Source organism: Pseudopipra pipra, chromosome 4 (genome assembly GCF_036250125.1).
Source record: "Pseudopipra pipra isolate bDixPip1 chromosome 4, bDixPip1.hap1, whole genome shotgun sequence".
In the NCBI taxonomy this organism is placed as follows: Eukaryota; Metazoa; Chordata; class Aves; order Passeriformes; family Pipridae; genus Pseudopipra; species Pseudopipra pipra.
In genome coordinates, this window is record NC_087552.1 from 14322827 (window position 1) to 14347739 (window position 24913).

Genomic DNA, 24913 nt, shown 5'->3' on the forward strand with positions numbered 1-24913 from the left:
GATCCTCAAAAAAGCTTGATTATTTTCGCTTCCTCCAGTGTTCGCAAAACGTCTGAGGAAAAATCTGGATTTCTCCGGATTTATTTACTCCTTGCTTTCAGGTGGCTGGCAAATTACATATATTTTTTAAGACTTACTGAAAGAACTAAAATAATTTGATTACTCCAGTCAGTATTTGAAAGTTTAACTGCAGCGGTGCAGGTAAATTGCACGCTGGCCTTTCTGCCCTTGGGCTGCACAGCTCAGGAGGATGATGGGATTGGCAAAGTACCAGGGAGAAAAATGCTTGGGCAGTATCAGAAAATTGAAATGCATTTTTTTTCCCAGCTCCCATGCAGTGCCTTTTCAGAAATGCCAGGGTTTGCTGCGTAAGTGTGTTTCTGACCCAAGTACAAACATAATGAACATGCACAATTTTTGTTGGAAAAAAAACAAGAATAGCATTTTCTGGGGGTTTTATAGCTGTATTTGTATCAGGACTCCAACCAGTGCAGTCCTCACACTTCAAACAGTTTGATTTTGAGTAATAAATACAGTTCCAAGGCTCACACTAACATGTGGAAGCTTGAAACTCAGTAGCAGATGCTGGACCTCTAAATGGGTTTTCTCTTTGCATTTATGCCAATAAGACAAGACTGTTTACGTTTTGGAACAGTTGAATGGACAAAGAACATAGGTATAAACAATTTGGATGTTGGAGTAAAGAGACATAACAGACTTGCCTAGCATTCATGCAGTAGTGCTGCTGTATGTCCACTGGTAAACTGTTGGAGAATACTTACAGGGCTTCCAAGAATACAAAGTCTGACTTTGCCTATTATGTTTAGCATAATAATTACTGAGAAAACAAGCAACATATGCAGCCAGCATTTGCTTTGAAGATATGACACATTATTATCAAAACTATGCTGAATGCTGATGCTAAATATAGGCTGAAATATGCCTCTCCATGCATCCAGATTTCAGAGTCCGAAAGTTCTTCGGATATTAGAGAACAGAATAGCATTTGCTTTATCGCTAGAATTTGCACCCACATTCTTTGGCAATGGAAAGATGGTGACATGTTCCCATCTTTTGGTGCCTGCAGGCAAGACTTACATTCTACTTGGTGCCTGCCTTCAGGAGAAAATCTCAGACAAGATGATCACTGCATCAATTGCAGTGAACCTTTCATATGCTTCCTGTCTCTGCCGTGTTTTTATGTTACGTGAACTCCTATCCTTCAAATTGTCTCCCACTGCCCTACTAAAAAACATTTGGATAATGCAATTTTCCAGTTCCTTACAATAAGAAAAGGAGATTTGAAATATTTTGCAGAATTCATTTTAGAACCTTTACTAAGTACCTTCAGAGCCTTAGTGACTAAAGCCAGAAATCTGCTAAAGAAATAACCTTCAGTGAAGGAGGTTACCTTTGTATTTTGCAGTGAAGAAGAGCATCATTTTGATAAGCCACTGAACTCGCTCTTCTCTCAAAACAGTGACATAAAGCCCACAGTTTAATCCAGGTTATGTTTCAAACATGAATGATTGTCATAGCAATACTTGGCAAAGAAGCAGAAACAGTGTGGACTGAGGGAAGTGCCTCTGGTCCTTTATTACCCTCTGGCAAAAGATATCCTGTTGAAGGGGTACTTTTTAAAATCTTTTAAAAATGTTTTTTGCGAGATGCAAACTGCTAGAGACTCACTTTTAGCACTTGCTGAGCAAGTTTTAATATCCATTAGCATACAGACAGCAGTAAAGCCATGGGGACCAGTCTAAGTGGAAATCTGTAGCTTTTTTCCTTCAAGCTGGCTGTGGTTTTCTGCTTTCTCCCCCCACCCCACAATATTGAAATACATCGCTCATGTGATGCAAGTACCATTCCTCTTGCAACCAGAAAAAGCAAGTATCTGCTTTTATAGGTGACAGTTCGGTACTGAGAGCCAAAGGAGAAAGGCAGAACTGTTTGTAAGAGTAATGCCATCTTTCCATTTGCATCTCTCTTTTTTTGAAACGAGTTATTCTTTAATGCCTACAATTAGACAGATCAACATTTCTGGTTTTAATTTAATGCAGAGAGTATGATAATTATGTTATTCTGTTCTGAATTACATCCCTAAATTTCCATATAAAGTGGTCACGGTAAAACAGCATGAATTTGTTTTCGATTATCGGAGTACAGAATTTGTTGTAGGTTCGTTCGTTTTACACAAGCACTGTCAGATCTGCTCTGTGTCACTACACATCCTCTTTTTTTTCCCCTCTCTCAGCACAAAAGAAAATAAGCCTTACTGCTCATTTTAAAGTGCTGTAAAACTTTTTTGTGGACATTTATGAAAAGACTTAATTTAGCAGCTCAGGGAGATCTTTGCACCATAGTAAGATTTTTATTTTTCCATAGCATATTTTTATCTTTAGGAATGACAGAAGTGACAGCAGTGGTTGGCTGAAATGTCATGCCATTAAAAAAGCAACTTATGTATACAATTATAATTCTTAGAGTCTTTTGACAACTCTCTGCCATTAGATCTGTATTTTAACTAAAATGGAAAATTTTATGAAACATGATGCTGAAAAATAAAGATAATTTTTATATACATAGTGAAGGAATGAGGGCATGAGAAAACCAGAACAGATGGTTGAAAGGACCACGGTCAAATTAGAGCATTGGTAGAACAGTAAATCACTAATAAGATTAATTTGTATTGTTTGTGTGTTTACAGAAAAATAATGTTAGATAGCACCAAAATAGGGTGTAAGTTTAAAAAAATCATTCTTGATTGGAAGAGGTGAAGTCATAGTTTTGGTGAGTGCAAAAGGGATTATTGGTGTCTTGTCATCATGTCATGTATTTGTGAATGTTAATGGAACGCAGTCTGTTCTCTGTGGGGTATCATCTCAGCCAATTTTATTGGACTGCACACTGAAAGAGAGCTGTAAAATTTGCCTTTATCACAGAAGTGGCATGGAAAGGTGGGTAAAGCTTCAGAGCAACAGAAAGAAGGAGAAAAAATACAAAGGTCATCAAGTCTATTCTCCCTATTAATGAAGGATTTTCATGGTCAGTAAATTTCTTAACACTTACGGCACTCTCATTCACTGGAAGGAAGCTCTCTCGCTTTCCTAAAAGGCTAATTCTACAGCACAATAGGCCTCAAACCAATGCAGCTGAAAACCTGTTAGGAAAAGACAGTCTGAAGTGGAAGAATGCTGGAGAGGAAAAGTGTAGGAGAGCAGATATGCCAAATAAATAAATAAAGACCAGAAAGTGGAGGCATGCCAGGGAAGTAAGAAGGAGCATGCTTATTTTTTACCTTCCCATAGTGGCCTGCGCTGGTGAACCACTCACTGAGTTGCTGGTGGAATGTAAAGCTTCCTTGAAAATAAATCCAGCTGGGGACAGAGGTGGAATCACCACCTGTGTTCCCAGAGGATAAATGATGCTTACAGCTCAAGAGGCCTCTGTGGTGCAGGGAAGTGTGTAATTCACACCTTCCTGAGCCAGCTTTACTGAATGCAATAATCATCTGGTCTTTATTTGAATCTCCCTCTTCCGGGACTGATTTCCACTGTCTTCTGTTATTCCAATTCTCCTAAAGCAGTGCAGTACATAAAGTTTCCCAGTCCAGATGCAGACCTCACATGGGCTCATGGCCACCTCCTTGCAAGCACACTCAGTCATATGTCACTCTGCCCAAAAGCTCCCAATTATTGGCTGGCTCTGGGCAGTCTCAAAGCTTTCAGCTGCTCCGAACCAATAATTGGGGGAGTTGGGAAAGCAGGATTCATGTACTGGAAGAGTGTGAAGGAGGCAAGCTGTGGGTTTGTGTTGGGTTGGTATCTGCATTTATAAGTTTCATGTACTTTCTTTAGGAGGACGGGAAGAAAGAATTGTATTATCAGGGGACGAGGATTGGCATTTGGATTAAACTAAAGACTTGCCCAGCAGAACAGCAAAATCTGGAGTTGAGGAATTAAAAAAATAAGTACAGAGGACTAGGACTAGAAGTGAAAGGTCCTGCATTTAGTGACTGGTATCTTCAAAGGACTGTGAAGGTAAGGAAAAGAAAAAATGATCCTCCCATGTCGAAATTTTGTCTTTGCTGCAACAGAAGTAAGAAGAAATAAAGAATTAGGCTTTAAGTTCTAGTGCTATCTTTAGATCTCAACACCTTTTTATTTATTTCTGTTCAAGTTATGGCCACTTCAGAGTTCTTTTGCTGGAAAATTATGCTGCAAATAAATATGCAAGTGTAATTCCTGTGAACAGGTACTGTGACTTTTCTCCAAGTGCAGAGAAGCCCCATCTAAAATCCATGCAGAACTGGTCTTATGAATCACCATCTTGATACCTTTTGATATGTCTGTCATTTGGACCCACTGGGCTCTAAAGGAGTGGGACATCATTACTTTATTGTGAATTCAGTTCTCAATAAAAAAAATTCAGTTAATTCAGTGAATTCAGTTCTCAAATTCAGTGAATTCAGTTCTCAACCAGTGAATTCAGTTCTCAAAAAAAAAACATTTAAAAAACACCACAAACATCAGAACAGACAACCTTGTGATGGATGCACTTCGGCCATTTTCAGCTAAATCCTGCCCTGCACTGAACTGAATAAAAAGCACCTCTAACTTCAGTAGGATTTGTGCTTAAATTCCAAGTCAGAATATGGCCCTTTAAATATTTTTCATGTATAAATTAAATTGTAAAGCATTCCTGTGTCTATAGTTATTTTAAAGTCAAGTATTAAAATAGTGCACTTGTTAAAATCACTAAAAAATATTGAAAATGTTTTGAAAAAATCCTTAGACAAGTGTAAAGCCCTTTATAAACAAGGAAAATAGTGAAGCTCTGCAACCCGACAGGAAAAGGGAAATGCTTTGGAGATAGGGTCTTGTATGTATACTATACTGAGCCATGACATCAAGGTAATTATTTTCCCCTAAGTTAAATCTCTTATCTTACAAATCCTTCCTTTTCCAGAGGCCTCAGGCCCCACAGATAGCAAAGCACTTGAGTTCTCAACACCCAAGAGCTCTACTCTTCCACCCAACCGACAATCAACTTCTGTCACTCTGTGTTTGTTGTCCCCTTTCACCAGTCAGAGGCACTTCCCTCCTGTGCTTCTCCAAACATCTCTGAAAGGCAAGCTGTACCCTTGCAGCAGGCCTTTTGCAGGCTTCTACTTCTGCTGGAGTCAAATTTCTATCCCATGCTAGGGCCAAATTTCCAAAATGTGTCCATTAAGCAAACACTTCCCACTGAGAAACACGCCTGACATTGATCTTCAGCCCTACTGAATCTCTTCCTGAAGAGTTCATGTGGTGCTGCCTGATAAGAGATTTAGGTGTTCCATGACACCTTCACCCATGGTTTTTTTACAAATCTTTACAATCTAACTCCTTAAGTTCAAACAGATGGCAATGCATATTGGTTATGATATTTATTATATAGGAAATAAACTAAATTAAGGGTGATCCTACTACTTCAACAAGTTACCCAGCATTTGCACTATAATAATAGGTGAAAACAAACAATACAAAGGCACTCCAATAAAGTTAGAATATTGAGTCACCATTGAATATGCATATTTTAAGCACAACCCCTTTTAAAAAAGGTTGCTACTCCTTTCCAGCATGACAGTGGGATCGTTCAGATGAAAAAGCTGATAAGTATAAATACAATGATTTTTTTAAGGATTCTATAAGAGCGTGAATTATGAAATCAATTTTAAAGAAAAACTTGGAATATGCTGCCTACATTGCTTACTATTAAGGCATATAGAGTAACAGAAATAAATGGTCATATCTGGTTTTGCTTACTAGAATTAATTACTGCTTAGGTTACATAATTAGGGGTCATACTTACAATATGATCTGTTTTAAATTAAATAGTTAACAATACCAGTTAAAGCATTCCTGTGTATTTCTCTTTACTATAGGTAATAACACATGTATTGACATAATTAAATGGCAACGTGTCTTAAAAATAACTGCAGCATATGTTTCTGTATTACAGAAAAAGTATAATATCTTAATAATGTAATAAAACTTCTATCTATAATATCAGAGAGATACCAAAGTACATTTATAAGTATACAGGTTGAAAGCAGAGACCACTTCTAAGGAGTGGTTACATGAAAATAGTACCTTTCTATAATATTCACATGCAACAATTCCTTCTCCTAGTGTAAGTCAAAATACAAAGTGGATCATGTTGTGCACTTGTTTAAGATTTTTACAAGTGTAAATATATTATAACAGAAATTCCAATGCAAAAAAGAAATATCAAAAATCACATATATCAAATATATATTTAAGTTGAGAACACTTACTGGTGTAATGTACTCTCAGAACCGACATAATGTAGCTAACCAACCATTTAAAACTGAAAAGTAAAGAAACACTTTGTTTAATACCTACAATTAATCTTTGCTTGGCTTTATACTAACAATAGAATTCTGATTAAATTCTTTTCATGGTTGTGGTCTTAAACTAGATCAACCTGGGGTTTAAAGACCCTTTCACAGAACTCCTTAGCTGAAACATATAACCTGGCCCAAGGAAATCAGTTTTGAAATCAGTGTGGTGTTGGTGCAAAACGTGTCGTTACCGTGAAGAGGAGAGAGGAGCATTCAAGCTCCAGAGCAGCACGGAGAGTGCCGGCTTCCAGACTTCCTTACAACAGAAACTTCACATTGGCCCCAGTCCACAGTATGTTTAAGTAATTAATACTCATTTCAGCCAACCATCATTCTTTGTCTTCAACAGACATCCCAATGGAATATAAAGATTTGTCTCATTCTTCTTGCCCTTCCTTACACAACTGACAAACATTAATGGTTATTCCATCAAATAGTGCAGTGCAGAATCTCATACAAGCTCCTATGTCATCTACAGTTTGTTGGTGCTGGTTTCATCTAAAGGGAAACTTTAAAAGGAGAGGCTGTCAATAAGTTACTAAGCTGCTAAGAAAAATATATATATATTTGACATATGTTATCTATAAGAAAGACTATACAGCCTGGGATGCTGGTTTCACATCAAAAGTCCATTGATAAAAACTTAAAAGTGAGGAATATTCTATAGAGAAAGTCTGAAGTTTTGTACATAGTTGTTCAGTTTGATAGTACTAAAATGACTGCTCCTAAGGGATTTTGCTGAATATCTCTCAATGTACCCCACAATATATGAGACAACACTAGAGAAAACTCTATATACTTTCTGGCACATAGAGAACATTTCAAAAGCTATAGAAGTTGTGTCAGTGATTTAATTGGAAAGAACGGGTTTGCCAGTTAGTGATAAAGCTGAAAATACACATGAACAATTATTTTCCAAAATCAGGAAAAATTAATATGGAAAAACTCATCTGGGTTTTAAGTTGACCATAAGCCAAGCAATGGCTTGATACTGCACTGATTTCAGTATCTTGGAGGGATATTCATGAAGTTTTTATTAACTACATGAGTAAATAGACTTTTTGAAAAAAATGTGTATGTCTCACTTCAAAAAAACCCAGCAAAGTGACTTTTCAGGAAGCAACAGATACATTCTACAAACTGAGTAATATATTACAGTCTAATAGAGTCACACAAGACAGCAAAGAGTAGAAATAGTGGCCTGATCCTATGAATACAATTTGCCATAGTTACTACTTTGCAAGTCTCGTTTCTCATTCATTTTTCAAATTCTTGCTTCATGTGTACTTCATTAAAAGCTCTTAATTTAATTTTCACCTGTTTACGCTTTCAACAACTTCGCTTTCACACTGAGACGGCTGCCATGGCATCAAGCACTAAATAAAATCTTCAGCTTAGTAACAGAAAGATCTTTTCTTACTAATACTTTCAATAACTCACCTTGCATGGCAGACCTAGTGTGACTCATTGACATTCCTGGGCCCCTAAATGAGTTGAACTCATCTCTCAGGAGAAGAAATAGGACTGTCTTTGTCTGGGCACAACAGATAGAATCATTCGTCAGGAATCTTTGAAATATGCCTTCCTGTTCCCAAAGAAACCCATTTGCCTCCCTTTGCTTCAGACTTTATCAGAGCAGCTTGGTCAAAACTCTTAAAAACTCAAACAATAATATCTACAATCAGTTCAGACTCAGCTGCAGAATTATTTTTGGCTCATAAGGGAGAAAGAGCTAGATTACCAGTCCCTTCATCCATGATGACTGCAACTGATTTGGCAGCTCTAACTAGACTTTCAAAACTAACCTCTCTGATAACCCCCTGAAACTAAATTTTTCTAACAAACAAACTAGCAAATTTTGGCTGCCTCTAAATTAGCAGGATCCAGATTGCATTGTACAAATCTGTTTGTATGGAAATCTCTTGACCTATTTACATCTCCCTTTCTGACTCAGGTTTCTCGTTGGTGGTTGTGATTAAAAAGGAAGTACAGCAATCATGTTGAATTAAAATAAATTAAAGCTGTGCACTTTCCCAATTAGGCCTTTTGTGGGATGACTTTCAACAGGAAGACAGGCCCATCCATCACTCTGAAGTGCAAATACATTTTAAAAGCTTCATTCTCTCTTATGATTTAAAATTTCATAATTAGTTATCATGGGTGTGGTTGGAGTTGCAAAATGTTGTCTCCTTATGGGTGCAGAGCTGGAGCACTTGAATCTGCAACAGAGTCACTAGTTTTGAAGGGCTGGCAAGCCCTGAGTTAAACTCCAAGACAAGTATCACCTTGTGAATAATCACATATATGAATCGAATTTGAATTGTTAATTATGTACTGTGTTTATTTCTCTGCCTCAGCTTCTCTCCCCTGTATTACTTCAAAACCAACAAATGAATCTTAAGTTTTATTCTTCATTTATACAAATATAATTTTAGGCATAGTTATATTAACACACATTTTTAGAAGCCAAAAAGAAAATTGCCTTCTCTTTAAGTACACAGAGTATTTGCATTGTCACAATATATTACATGGACTGGATGCTTAACATGTAACTGTACTAATCTTTATGGCAAACATAATAACAAAAGAAAGTTGTTCCGAGATTTTTCTATTTTTATTTTAAAAAAATAACAAAAAACCTTTCCAGTGAGGGACCACATGTAAAACTATGGTTTCTCTGCACAGAGACCAAGGCTGCTTATTACCTACAGTACACTAGCTATGATGAACAGACCACCATAGTTGTGACAACTGATGTTGCTGCCTCCAGGGTAAAACAAAGGTTTACATATTACACAAGCAATTTAACTGTTTTCTAAACATATTGCCAAGACAGTGGGAGTTGGCAGCCAGCACTATGTTTTAGGTTTTGGATACTTGGATTAGAAGTGACTGCTGATTAGAGACCTTTTTATTCGTCTTCTACGAATTACAAGCAACCTAGTAACCCAGCAAAGAATCCTTCACAGCACTTAAACTTGTCTTCATGGCTTCCCAAAGATTACATACACAAATCACTCCACAAAAGTGGTGCAACAGACTTGTGCATAGATAACTACATACGGCAATTGTCTTGTTCTAACTCTTAAAGACTTCCCCAAAGTGAAATGTTTTATAATCCTTTTTGTGCAGTAGTCAGGAAAGAAATAAAAGAGTTTGGGGAAAGATTATCCACAAGAAAGAAACTTTTTTTTTTTTTGGGTTCCAGCTGAAACACAATAAAGAACATAATTAACTTCACAATTCTTTGTGTTTTTCATTTGACTGCAGGGAGGAGATGAAAGAGGACTGTTAAGCCTTGCATTCCATCCCAATTACAAGAAAAATGGAAAGCTGTATGTGTCTTATACCACCAACCAAGAACGGTGGGCTATTGGACCTCATGACCACATCCTTAGGGTCGTAGAATACACAGTATCCAGGTATCAGTAAAAGTCTAAAATTCACAAATTCTGTATTTCTTAGCAACCCTTGCATTTTAGTATTTCCCATCTCTAAAATAAGCTATCAGGTTTACAACGTATATACTTGGGCACCTGCAGAAAAACTATTGTGGGTTTTATTTCAAACAGTAGTTTTGAAATGCCAGTAAGTACACCGGTTTTTCTTTTTAAGACCTTTTTTTTTTTTTTAGTTATTGTCTCACTTTTTTTTTTAATTATAATTATTTCCTACTTATTGTGTATAGGCAGCAAAATAATTTTTCTGTGAACGCTACAAAATTGAAATTTCTCAGAAACAACTGTTTGGCATTTTTCCACCGAGTTACAACATCCACATCTCGAAGCATAATTTGAATGAGTCAAGTTTATTTTTAGAAAGAAGTACATTGATAGTGAACTGTGAAAACTGTGCTCATATCTTTATCTTGCAGGAAAAATCCACACCAAGTTGATATGAGGACAGCAAGAGTGTTTTTAGAAGTAGCAGAACTACATCGAAAACATCTAGGAGGACAGCTTCTGTTTGGCCCAGATGGTTTCCTATACATTTTTCTTGGAGATGGCATGATCACTCTAGATGACATGGAAGAGATGGATGGTTTAAGGTACAAAAACTACCAATGGATAGACTTCTACTATTGTCTTTGCACAGTATTTGGGGTCAGAATCCAAAGTGATCAGCAGTTGTCAGGACAAATCTTGCTCCCTCATCCTTTACTAAATAATCCTACTTATTTCAGTGCCTGGGTTTTGCAAACTGCTGATTTTCAGAACAGTCTGACTGCTTAAATACATCCTCTTGTAGCTGTGTGCTATCAAATCCTTTAAATACTGCAGTCCTCATCAGTAAATTCAATTTTGTTTAGGCTTCTGTTTTCTGAACTGTTGTTCTATGAACAGAACAACTGTATTGAGCAAAGATTCCAAAATGTGTCTACAAACACATACCAGAGTCAATAACAACAATGCATCACTTAGGAAAATGTCCAGAGAACATATGAAGTAATCCTACTTTGGTTCTACCGTTACAACTTTCCCAACCTGCTTTTTCCCTCTGCTTCATTATTCTCTGTTAGAGTTGCACTATTTGTCTTAATTTAGAGAAGGTGTGGTACTGAGCCTTTACAGACCTAAAAGGAGTCGCTGTTCAAAGGCCTCTTTGGCTCAGCAAAATTGCAGGTGCTCCTGCGATTTTTAAGTATTTTTTAAGTATAAGGATATACTTTAAAACCCAGGGCAGAGGGCAATTCTAATACTCGGTTTTAAATTAATGTAAAACAAGAGAAGACTGAAACAAATTAATGATGAAGAAAGACAGAAAGGAATCAATTTAAATATCACATCTTTTCATGTTTATAAAGAGAGTTTTGATGATCTACTCCTTGTCCTTTCTTCCATCACAATCATGAACATAATGTAAAACATTTTACTCTCTCCTGTTTCATGTAACAAGAAAGGTCTGAGTGCTTACCAAAAAAAAAAAAAAAATCAACATTTCCATTCAAGCAATACAATTTATTTCTTGCTTGCTTTCTTTCTATGTAATTAGTCTTTGGATTGTACTGTGACTAGAAATCATTGAATTCAAGAGTAGGATTCAAAGTGTTAGCAAAAAGCATTAAGCACAGTTGCTCTAGAGGAGATATTTGAAGCCATAAAACAATGCTGATGTTTGGAAAGTTGTTCTTATGATCAAGTTGCTTCCCAACACCATGATCAGAGGTGTTCTAGTACATAACAAGGCAATATATTGGCCACAACTGAATCTTGAATAGGCTCTGCTATTATTTTTTGGACTTGCATGTACCATAAAATCAATCTATATGTGATTAATCAGTAAAAGTGGGTGGTTTATTTTTCTGTCTCACTATAGTATTATATGGATTAAATCTACCAGTAAAATATTTTTAAAAACCCAATTCTTTTATCCTCCACCTCTCTCAGTGATTTTACAGGCTCTGTGTTGCGCCTCGACGTAAATACTGACCTGTGCAACGTCCCTTATTCCATACCACGGAGCAACCCACATTTCAACAGCACAAACCAACCTCCTGAGATTTTTGCACATGGACTCCACAATCCAGGCCGGTAAGTAAGTTTCTGAATTACTGAATTACTCTGGAGTAGATACTGTTTTCAACCAGAAATTTTTTATACAGTCAGGTAACAACATTTTAATAATAAAGGCACTCGTGAAGTTTTTAAATCCTCCACTCCTCCTTCTCCTCACATATTTCACAGTTAGAAATAAATGTATATTGGCAAAGGGGAAAACAAAGAGCATGCACAACTACTAAAAGTCAAGATCAAAATGACAGAAATGAAGTACAGGATTTTTGGTTTTAATGAATGATAAAATGACTACCCTTATGAAAGAAAAGAGCTTCAAGCAGAGGGTTGGGAAAGTACAGCTGAGATGGGAATCTTGACTGGGAATAATAGGCACGTGGAAAACAAATGAGAACATCTGGTGATATCTAAACAACAGCAAGGAGGAGAACAATGCTTTAACTAAACAACACATAATTCAGCCAATTAGGTGGGTGGTAGTACTGAAGTGACATTTAGAGTCATGGTTTGAAAAAAATCAGAAAGTCAAGTTGTTCAGATAAGGAGTTGATTCTTGGACTTTTTAACAGTCCAAAATTCCTACACCATATAAGTCAATTCATTTTGCTTGGTTAAGGCACTATTCATTTCAGGTGCTTTAGAGCAGAGTACATTTTATTACTAGGAAAAATTATTTTTACATCAGATTATATAAAAAATGGTGTAGGAATGGGAAAGTTGTAATATCTTTTGGGTCTGAATCTAACACATTGTTGGATATTTTGGCTCTGTATAAAATAGGTCCCTCACAGGAGCAGGCACCAAAAAGACACAATAATATTTTAAAATGTGATGCTTCATACTATTTCAAATTATGAACTCATCTATTTCATGGATTTTCTTCTCTTTTTTTGTTTTGTTTTACAGGTGTGCTGTGGACCGCCATCCAACTGATGTAAACATCAATTTAACTATACTTTGCTCAGATTCAAATGGAAAGAACAGATCTTCAGCAAGAATCTTACAAATAATAAAGGGCAAAGACTATGGTAAGTTCCATCCAGGGTAAAGCTGCTGGGAACAGTCAGTTTTTATGCCCATGGAATAATAAATAGAAAGCAGAAAAGATAGATAAAGGACTGTATAGCCACGATAGGAAACTTAGAACATAGATAGAAGAGATAACCTACCAAAGATAGAACTTCTGAAAAGTTCCATCTTTTCAAGGTAGAACTTCAAGGTACAAGCAGATAAAAGATTCAGGACAAAACAAAATTCCAATGACTCAACTTTGTTCTTGTTGGTGTAGAATATTATGTAAATAAGATTTAACAAATTTGACAGTTGCTAGTCCGTCAAAGGTCAAACTGTTGGTGCATATATTGGCTCAGAAAGAGAAGATTTTGGAATATCAGGAAGTGATGAAAATGTATTCTTAGTCATTCATAAATAACCTTTTAAGACAGAATGGAAACCTCATGTAATGGACCTCCTATAATGGAAAAAATGAGATAGACAACAACAGACCTCAGCCAAACAGGGAAATGACTGAGCTCTGTTTAAATGTTACTAAAAATAAAAAACTTAGAAAAATGCTCTATGCTACTACTTCATGATAAATGGCTAGTTTAGATTAGATGACAAAAAGATAAATATACTCAATTAGAGACTTTAAATTATTAAAGCATTTCATGTTCTCTCTGAATTAGTATGACTGTCAGTCACAATTTTAGTTTAATGTTTAACTCTGACACTCACTAAGGTCACTTGCTAGTTCAGGCAAGCCAGGTGACAGCTACTCTGAGCCATCATCCCCCTTGACTGACCATTTAGCAGCTTGTAAATCCACGATGGTAAGAGGTGATAAATGCCACTGGTCCATCTCCTGGAATGCAGCATTTTCCAGTTTTATTCACATCCCTGGTTCCCCCACCTGTACTTTACTTACAGGCAAAGCAGCTGTGCTGTCTAGTACAACAGTACACAATAGTATCGTGCAATTGTACTGCTTCAGTTATTGTGTGTGTTTTCTGTGTCCATTTTACAAAAGCCAAACCAAAGAATAATATTTGGTTAACCACTGCTCCAATGGAATTTTGACTGCATCTTTATTGCAGAGTAAACTAAGCAACACTGTGTCTATCCAGAACAGCTTGCCAATATTAATACTAGGCTATGGGTCAACTCCTTCAATAAAAAGAGTTCATCATCCTTTTCTCCCCCGTAAAATTTCAGGTCTTACTCTTGTAGAATAATCTGGAAAATGCATTTACCAAAGACTTGCAGATAGCCTTCTGACTAAAAAAGTTCCTATAAAACAAAATGGTCTATCAGCTGTGGCTTTTATTTAAAATTACGCAGTTATCATGTCAAATTGAGCCTACTTGTACCCTAAGCAGTATTTGATTAAATGAATAGGAAAATGTACACTGAAATTCCCCCAAAGAATTATTTGATAGGACTAAACTCTGTGGCTTTGTGAAAAAAAGAAGAAAAAATGTATAGGAATTGCAACTACAGCAACAGGGTAAAATTGCTACAAGAAGCTATGGCAAGTTATATTAGTTTTTATGGGATGTAAAACACTCACTATGTTTAAAACTGATTTTGAAAGAATTTCTCAAACCACTGAAAGGCTTTGAAAACAAGTTTTGTTGAAAATCAGTGGAATTTCTGCTCTTAGTTACTGGGCTTTACAGTAAAGGGGGGGTAAATTGTGCTCCTGAAGTTCAAGAGATCCATTTTGCAGACTGTATTGATGTTAGAAATTAATAGCAGTAACAACATCAATTTCAATGGAAGTCCAACCTAATCTTTGTGTAGTTTTATTGTCCCAGGTTGTGCACATGGAAGACAAGCAACTACAGCCTCTCCTATTGAAAGTCTTTAATGGATTGTTTCACAAATAGACTTGGTTGTAATTCCACGACTTTATTTTTTTTTTTAAATGTTTCATTTCTGGCAACACATCTTGAATTTTGAGGAATCTTTATATGGAATTAACCTTGTTTTCTTCAAGTAACAGCATTTTCATAAATGTGAATCAATGTGAGACTGCACGTGATCTAATGCTACGGTAGTTCCTTTTTAGAAAGTGAGCCTTCACTTTTAGAATTCAAACCGTTCAGCAGTGGATCCCTGGTTGGTGGATTTGTCTATCGAGGCTGCCAGTCGGAAAGACTCTACGGAAGTTACGTGTTTGGAGACCGCAATGGGTACGTTTCTTACAACTCAAACACAAATGCCTCTAGGGTACATTTAGCCACCAAAGGTCTTGTACATTGTGTCACTTTGCCAGGTTAGCACTGGGATAAATGCAGATTAAACTCTAGATTTGGAAATAAAATAGCACAGCATTCTAATGGTGACACGCATAACATAGTTAAGCCTTGCAAAAAAGTACCGAGAGACTCACATCATGGTTCTCTTAAGATTTTAGTTCTAGATATGCTTACATGCAGCTTTTGCACTATGAGGGGAATTAATCATGAAACTGTTTCCCAAACCAACCGGTAAGACATTGAAAATTTTTGGGATTTTATGGAAACATCACTGATGGAGCAACATGAATGTTTCTGTAATGAATGGGCATAGTTTCCCCATACCAGATAGCTGAATATTCACAAATGGTTGTGTAGGATAGCTTGAACACAATTTTGCAATATTTAAATGACTGGATGGCTTTTAAGCATCTGAAAAATAAATCATACGACAATTAACTGCACAGATGTATCTATGGAGCTTCTTGCAGAAAGTGTTTACTTATTTATCTGGACAATAAAAACTCTCTATTCCAAATATAATGTAACAATTTGTTTTATGTGTTCTTGACTATAGAAATTTTTTAACACTGCAACAGAGTCCTGCAACCAAACAGTGGCAAGAGAAACCCCTCTGTCTTGGCAACACTGGCTCGTGTAGAGGTTTCTTTTCAGGCCCTGTCTTGGGATTTGGTGAAGATGAATTAGGTAAATACTAAAAAAAGTTCTTAAATCATAAGGCTTATTAGTCATGCCTGCTGAAGTATTCACAATTCTAGTAAATGTTTAAAAAAAAGAAGGCTATCTTTCCTTTGCCAAAGCTGTCTACACTGCTCTCAGCTACACCTCAGCAGCCTTGTAAGAAGAACAGAGGAGAGAATGTGTTATTGGAAGGGTCAAAGGTCCTTATTGTCTCTCACACCCTGTGAACTGTGTCACTCACTATGACACAATGTATCATATACTTGCCTTTATTCCCAACATTACAGACTTAAGTGGAAAAGAGATTGAATGAGCAGACTGATCCCCCTCTTCTCCCTTCCTCACAAATTTTACCTTTTTTAACCAATTTATACTATATGAAAGATAAAACACTCATGATAAAATATATATCACGTTTTAGCATCAATTTGGGTAGAGTGCTTATATACATTTTCAAATCCCAATGGTTCTGCTGTATACTTCAGTGTCGAGTGTTTCTTCTGAAGTTTTTTTAATCTCATTGCAAATACAGCTAGATCACAAAAGTCATGTATTTTCCTTAGAAAAGGAGAACTAATTTATTGCACTGGCTTTCCTAACAGGTGAGATTTACATATTATCAAGCAGTAAAAGTATGACACAGCCTCACAGCGGAAAACTCTACAAGATTGTTGACCCAAAGAGGTGAGCATTGCATTTCTCTTTCAAATCAGCCTTTCCTTCAACTGGTTAAAAACCAAAAGGTAGCTGTAGTTCTTTCCATGTGGCTGAATTACACAATAGTGGCATTCAATAAAAAGGGATGGTCCTGGTAGTTCTGAAGCCAAATGGCTTTTAGGTACCAGATGAAAGCAGATGCTGGAATTCTCCAGCGGTGCTACTGCTTCCTTACTTGACACCATGGTGGGACAGTGCACAACAGGAGCTGGCTCAAAAGATTAGTAGAGTGGCAATACCTATTCTAAGCAACTACAGAAAATCATTTGACAGTACTAGCTAGTGTCAGTTTTTCCACAAGTAAGTTCTAAGGGACTAGTTCAGCCTTTCCCAAATATCTCTCTGGTTGTATAGGAGATACCACCAATGGGGAATAACACAGAGGCCTCACTCAGTCCTCAGTGGGTGTGAAGTGTCCCTGCTTACTAGTTTTCAGTGTCCTTCCCTGCATTTACCTGTCTCTCCCTGGGCAGGTTTGGAGCCCCAAGGAAGGAAATCCTTTGTCCTTGGGCTGTGTGCCAGAAATACATGAAGTTCTTTAACGGTTCTTATAACTCTGCTTCTAAAAGACTTATAAATCCCACTCAAGTGATTTATAAGACTCAGATTTAATAGGATTGGTCTAATTATTTAGACTAATTTACCAGTTTTAAAATGAGGATAAATTAAAATTATCAAACCAAAGTTTCCTGAGATGTGATCTTTGCAGAGCAGCTGGAAATATGAAAATATTAGAGAATATGCAAAAAAAAGCCAGTCCCCAACATGACCCAGGGGCCCCAGTAAGATCTGATGACTTAGCAGACACTCACTTTGGCTGGGGGAATACCATTTTCTTCATGATGGATCTTGCTGCTCTATCAGACCAAGTCTGCCAAGTAAAAGTAGCACATCCATCCTGAAAAAGCATCAGAAATCAACACAAAATGAAAGAACCAATAGAAGTGAAGTTTGTTGTATAATTATTTTGACCCCATCATACCCTGCAAAAGCTACTGTCTATTTTTTTCAGCATCTACTTCAGCACGTTTCTCCGTTAGTATCAGATACAGTCAGACTTGTATTTTTGGTTTTGCTGTTAAGAAAAGAATTTTCCTGTTGAACTAAAACTCTTAAAAATTGTTATTGGGACAACAAGTGAATGCAACAATAAAATCATGAAATTGGATGCACGCTGTACTATAAGTTACAGTAGAGTTTCAGTGTTTTATAACTGTACTATCCCAAAACAATAGCAAATAGTCTGGAAGCAGATGTTACCACAGGTTAGTGCAGTCTGTCAGTCAAGGTTATTATGTATGTTTTATTTATGCTTTCTGGTATTGAAAACATTTTTTCAGAACAAAACTTGCCATTCTTACTGGGATTGTTTAGTCTGTTGGTGTATGGTTTTAAGTGAATTTTACACCCTAAATCCACTATTAGTATCTAATTACATGGGGCTGCCTTGTTTGACCTCGGCTTTTTGTTCTTGTTACCTCTTGCAGTAGGGTGGTCTTCAGCTGACATACCTGAAAGGCCAGACCTCCCATTGCTGCACTCACGGTTGGCTGTTTTCATGTATGGAAAAGGGTCAAGACTGTGTTTGGTTACTGGTGAAAGTAACCAGAAAACTAGAGAATACTTTTGTAAATTGGCACACAGTTGAAATTAAACAGACTGTGGCAAAGGGATATAGTTTTTGGTAACCTTTTTTTAGAAACATGGGATAATTTTCATTCAGGCAAAGTTTTGAGTTTTGTTGTTTTTCAGTCTCACACCACTGCAGGCTTTTAAGGGAAAGATAATGAGATACTTCCACAAAAGAGAGCTGTAGCTCTATTTATCATTTCATGCTAAGTTCCTATTACCCATGTAAACAATTTTAAAAAAATTCCATGGTTTTGGAAGATGTTCACGTAAACTTTTATTAACAGAATATTATAATTCACATGTTAATATTTTACTGCTTCTTCCTCATGGTGTGCATCATACATATACAAAAATATATATGTATATGTAAACACTGGCACACTAAAGATGATACGGGTGGACTATGAGCATCAGGTATAACTAAAATCATCAAACTATTGATCTTTCATGTCTTAGAAATTCATTACTTAATAACAAAACCCCGTGAGAGGTGGCCCCCGGCAGACTTGTCAATTTGCAAAGAGAACTTTCCCTGCCTGAGGCAGTGTAAAAGAACAAAATTATCATTCCTTGTGGTAGCCCCTTGCTGAAAATCAATACCTTCATGCAAAACCCAGCCTTCTTCTGCTAGTGGTCATTTGTAAGCTGCTGCAAGCTTGCAAAATTATTCTTTTATTTCAGATAATGAATGTTACATGAAGGTGCAGAATTTGTATTCTTCTGATCTTTGTCGAATCATAGAAACATTAAAGTTGAAAATGAGCTCCAAGATCATCAAGTCCAACCTTTTGAGAGAACACCACCTTCTCAACTAGAACATGGCACTAAGTGCCACGTCCAGACATTTCTTGAATGCTTCCAGGGATGGTGACTCCAGCACCTCCCTGAGCAGCCCATTCCAATGCTTCACAAGTCTTCCAGAGAAAAAGCTTTTCCCAATGTCCACCTGGAACCTCCCCTGGCACAGTTTGAGGCTGTGTCCTCTTGTCCTGTAGAAAACTACTGCATAATCAAAAGTTGTTCTCAACCATAACCATGACCCAGACTTTCTTCTCAAATGTGGCTTAGGACAGAAATCTACTACTTGGATATTGCTAGCAATAGAAAGAAAATCAAAATATGTGGGCAGGTTAAAACATTAGATGATCAGAAGATGAGGGTAATCCAAAGAACCCTTTGCATTAGTCTTCAATACTCAGCAATGGTATAGTCCTGTCCCAAAAGAATCCTTCAGATGTAATAAAAATGAGGTGTTTGTTAAACTGAGGTGATATATGACAAATTGATAAACATGATCAACACAGAGGTTCTCAATCCCACGATTGTCGAGGCCTTTTGAAACGTAGAATTCAAGGTACCACAGAGAAATTTGTGTTCAGTTCCTCCAAAGACTTCATGTCAATACCTAAATAGACTCCCATCAAAAGCACAGAGTGAAATAATATTTCTTTTTGTAACAAGGTTGTTGAAATGATACATTAGTACTTGAAAGCTTGTAGACAATAAAGTGATAAAAAAAAGCCCAAAGTATGTGAATTGCTGCAAAATACATATATACTACCTATTACCAAAAATAGAGTGAAGGGTACAGCCAATAGCAAATTTAGCTTTGAGATTGGAGGAGATGTTGGAAACACTAAGAATTACAAACACATAAAACCAGCATGAGGCACATTAGTTAAACTGGCAGTTGAGAGGAGAAGTTCTCAAGTTAAAATTGTGTCTCTGAAAAATATATCCATTTTTTGATGATTATCCAAAAACCCAACACTTTCCAGGGATAGGAACTAGTGAGAAAATACAGGCAGAAAGACTTATTTTCTTCTCAAATAAAAGAGTTAGTCAGATATCTGAAGATTGATGCAAATACTAGTATTTTATAAATTGCCTTTGTGACCAAAAAACAAAACTTTTTTATTTTGTGGTTTCCTACTTTCTGTTTCATAATTTTTCTGTTGTGCTTTCTGTTTCTACAAATACATACTTATATCAATCACAAAAGCATTGATGTATTCAAAGGCAAAATAACTAGGTGATCAGTGATGTAGAAGATATATAGAGGTTCAAATATTCCAGCTGGTTGATAACAGAGAAAATAGGAGACAACCCCATTAGAAAAGAAAATGTAATCATTTTTCTAGCATGATGAGAGGAGAAAATCAACTGTGAAAATGAATATTTAAATAAGTAAGATCTGTTGATAGGTCCATGTACTCTGTAACTTAAACATTATTACCAGACCAAGAAGTAAGAAAATAAACTTTGGATGGTGGTAGAACAGCCATAAAGTGGCTTTGTAAGTCTTCTTTTAGAATACTTGCAACAGGATCACTTTTATTTCTAAGGAAATTCTAGATAAAATGAAAGACATTCAGAGAAGAGTTCTCAAACTGACAGACAATGCAAAAGTTTTCCATTTAAAAGATGTCCTTTATCCCCTGTGAAGTTTTAAGTGTTTGCCACCATCCATAGGGTGATTCCAAAGGGGATGAACAATTCTTTTGACCAGGATGGCTCACTGAAGCCGGAAGGTGATTTTTACAAAAGAGGGCAGAGCTTAAGTAAGTGTCCCTGCACACGTAGGAAGATTTCCTCTTCCTCTCCTTATAACACCTTATAGAGCTGGATTTCAATGTGTTTCCTATCAACAGCCGGAAGAGCTGCTTTCCATTGGGTTGAAACTTGAACTTGATTCAAACCATCTCACTCCTCTTTCATGCCCCCCCAGGGTATATAATTCCACTTATCATCCTTTCCATAATCACCTTCTGGGATTTCCGCTGTCAGAGAATATTTCCAAACAACTGATTTCAAACACGAAGGGACAATATCTAGGCCATGCCTCATTCTGACATTGTTCAGGCTCTTTAGAAAACCATTAGTGATTTTGTTTTTTAGTATGAGTCAAGAGTGTTTGATGGTATGATAGAAGAAAAGCATTTATGAAAGTGGAGCCCTGTTAAAGACTTTAATTACTATGGAAATGCAAACTCAGAAACACACAGTTTTAGACTAATCTGCATCAAGATACTCAGTTCTGATGGGTTATAGACATACTCTGAAGCTACTACTGGAAACTCTCTGTAGAATGAGCCAATTTTGTTGGTGAATACGCTCACCAAGCCAGGTGGGCCATATGATTTCTTTCTGTTCAGAAAGTTACTATCCCTTAAGTCATTTGAGGGAATGGAAAGCCAGAATTAATGTCTAATTATGTTTAGTTTAGCCAGAGCATGCAAAATTCTTATCTCATTTACCTACCCACATGCAGTTACTATTCCCATAAGAGACACTAAAGAGAAATTAGAGCTTTTTGCGAATACCAGCCTAGAGAGTTTCAATTTACAGAAGTACTTCACAAAAACTCCTTTGTAACCACGATGGAAAAACCTAAGGATTTTTTTCAATCACATCACAGCTCACTGACTGTAAAAGTTTTTGTTTTGGTTTGGGATTTTTTTTTTCCCCCCTTTTTTTAAAGTCTTTCTAGCATTGGCTATTAAGGAGTTCTCACTTTTTATCGCTTTATAAGGAAAAAAAACAGCTCAGTTTATCTTTTGCTTATTTTCTGGAGCCTGCAGGAAGCCTCTGCCATCCTAAAGAAAGTCACACATAATAGAGCAGCTTTAGCGCAGTAAGCCAGTCTTTCCCAATTCATCAGTCAAAGTGTTATGCAAGTGGCCCCCTAAATTGATAAATTCCCACAGTGCCTGTTGACCCAGCTGCCAAGTGCTCATGCAGCAGGTGTTGTTTTCATGACCACCCTGACAGTAATACAAACTGTTTAGCAGTTGCATTGACCTCTTAGCTATTAACATTGATACAGGCTTCACTAGGGACTAGTTTTCAAACATGACAGAATTTCTTAAGACTAGAGGTCATGAACAAGTATACCATATAAGAATAAATTTGATATGCTGCTGAGTTTAAATCTTAAAAGCCATGAGTTTTTTCCACATTATTCCCATGTAGTAAATCTGGAGACAAGTAACGAGCTTTTGGCATCTCTCCCAGGACTAAAGGTATACTTTTTAATTTTAGAAGCTGTACCTGAAGAGATGCTATATTTATTCCATGACAAGTAGTAAATTTAGTCTATGACAAGGAGTGAAACAAAATTATTTTTTCTTGACATTTTCCCTTATAAAGGAAAGAAACCCAACAACTAATGCACGAATTTTGGTGATATACTTTAGGATCATTCTAATGCCTCATATCTTCTGTGCAGGTAATTGAAGCATAACATTCCATATATTTTGTATCACAGTCAGGATTTCTATGGCAGTGTGTCTTGTCTGAATCTGAACATCCAGGAATTTTGTCCGGGTTTTTGTTTTTTTCCTCACTTCAGTGGAGAAGGAGAGATTTTGATATTGTGTCAAAAGCATGGTGAAGGAATTGCTTTCTGTTCAGTACCATTGTTTTACTGCTGAATTTGGCCCTCCATTTGCATCTGAGTTACAAACAGCACATATAGCAACTAAACCACTCCGTGCATTTTAGTGGAGAGAAGCGCTAAAGAAAGCACAAAATCCTGAGCAACACCAGGATGAGTTTTAATCTATTAAAGCATGTTAGACTTTTATATGCCTCTAAACTAACAGTAGAGGCTACTTTCTTATAAGGCAGCAAAAATTTCTTTACTCATTGTAGAGTCAAGAATTCCCAGCTCGCTGCACACGTCAGCAAAGGGATCCAGCGAGGGCCCCAGCCCCCAGTACAACTTTTCCTCCATGTTCCATACATTTAGAGTTGTTATACAGTTTCATGAAAGCCTGTTTTAACAAGCAAGATATACTGTACTGTACTGTATATATGAACAGCTCTTTAAGATAACTAGAATTGTACAGACCATATAAATAGTCATTATCAGCTACATTTTTGGCTGACTTTCTGTGGACCAAATAGTGCTTACTGTAAGAGTAATCAAGCTGTACCCTTTAGAGTTTTATAGATTGAGGAATACAAGGAAAAAAATTCTCTCCAGCCTAGAGTGTGGCTCCATCTATTCCCCTCCATTTTCCACGTCAAGAGACACAGCGAAGCACTAGTTATATAAACAAAATCATAGGCTTGTCTAAGTGCAGGAAAGATCAAGTCCCAACAGCCCATTTCGAGACTTATGTTACCTTCGTGAAATTCAGTTCAACTTGTGCTGAGACTGAAAATTTCCACCCCTTTCAAGCCTTAAAAAATGCAAAGTGTAAGTAGTGAGGGGCAGAGACTTTCTCTCCACACACGTTGGTCCCATAACAGCATTCGAATCCTGAGAAAGTGTGGCTTTTCCTGTAGCACAGCTAAGGAAACCCAGCAATTCTCACACACAAGAAGGATTCTGCTGCAGCTGCATTTGTATTTCTCTTCTCCTAAGGCACTCTGCCAACCACAATTTTTTCCATCTTTGTTTCTACTCCACCCCATCATTAATAAATATTATCCAAGGCTGATGAGTACAAGTTATTGATTGATGGTAGAATAAAAGGCAAGGTTATATTCACAAGTACCAAGAGCAGTAGAAAATTTTAAATCATAAAAGTGACCAGCCATACTTGGCTGGATACAAAAAAAGCGTGATTTCTGCCTTCCTATCACATACAAAAAGAACCATATATTCCAGCATTATCATAGATAAATACTTTACATCTCTTAATAAAATAAATCATTATGTATACAAATAAAATATCTTTGTGACTTATGAGGTCATTCTCTGCTAAAGATTTGCCACTGGAGCTTGTTTCCAAGAGATGCTCCAGGAGCCTGAGGTTATACTTCCTGCTAAACACAGCACTCTACTTGTGTTTGAGCAAGAAGAGGAGAAGACTCCCATTTAAAGTAACTTGAAATACATGGGCTTTAATAGCGCCAGATGAAGAAAGAATCTTGCCTCCTATGCAGTTGGCTATAAAGAAATCATCTCAAATATAGATTTTTTTTTTGCCTCAGACATAGGAATGAGAAAACAGATCTTTTTCCTTTAAATCTGAACAAGTCTCCACTGAAAATCATATAATTTTGTAGAACAGTTTCCAAAATATCATTGCCTGTGAATATTGCATATAATTTTTAAGTGTAGGAACTTTTTTAACCAGATCATGTGTAACACACTCATTACTACAGAACTGGAATTCCTTACAGGTCAGAAAAATAATGCATTATATTTAAAAGACAGCTGTGGAAATATGTAAACACTAAAACTGAAAGGGTTTCAAAAATGCTGTACCAAAGGTGTCAAAACATGTTTCAAAGCCCTTAAATAATACAGGACCTTCAGTGATTCTCAGAAATGGTTTGGAAATCAGAACTTAGTGCCACGCTAAAGATTCATCTACACATTCTTTCTGCCCTTAACATCTTTGGGGAACCAGTTCCTCTGTATGAATGTTTAAATAATCATGGTAGTAATTAAGATTGAGCAGAGAAAGTGCTATGGTGAAACAAACCAGTGAGCCTGTACTCTATTAGTCTTTCTCAAAGAAAAATGCAAGAAATCCTGTAGTGTACAGTTAGCAAGCTGCATGCCAAACTGGGAGGGGGAAATGTAAGCCCAGTCAGCTAGTGAGGGACTTCGATGACATTAGCTATGAATGCTTATTTTTCTTAAAAATTATTTTTACTCTATCTAATATTACTTTGAATGGCCCCATTGTGCATAGAAATATCTTTTCAAAATCCTACTAGAACATGGGCTTCATTGATATTTTAGA

At 36.7% G+C, this 24913-nt stretch overlaps 1 protein-coding gene across 1 annotated transcript in view; it reads left to right on the forward strand.

Moving 5' to 3' along the window:
- Positions 1-24913, forward strand: part of HHIP (hedgehog interacting protein) — a 74851-nt gene that overhangs the window by 42684 nt on the left and 7254 nt on the right. Inside the window, exons 5-11 of the mRNA XM_064651682.1 lie at positions 9677-9828; positions 10281-10454; positions 11794-11937; positions 12826-12947; positions 14990-15113; positions 15736-15866; positions 16463-16544. Of these exons, the coding sequence (XP_064507752.1) occupies positions 9677-9828; positions 10281-10454; positions 11794-11937; positions 12826-12947; positions 14990-15113; positions 15736-15866; positions 16463-16544 (929 nt within the window). The remainder of the gene's footprint in view (positions 1-9676; positions 9829-10280; positions 10455-11793; positions 11938-12825; positions 12948-14989; positions 15114-15735; positions 15867-16462; positions 16545-24913) is intronic.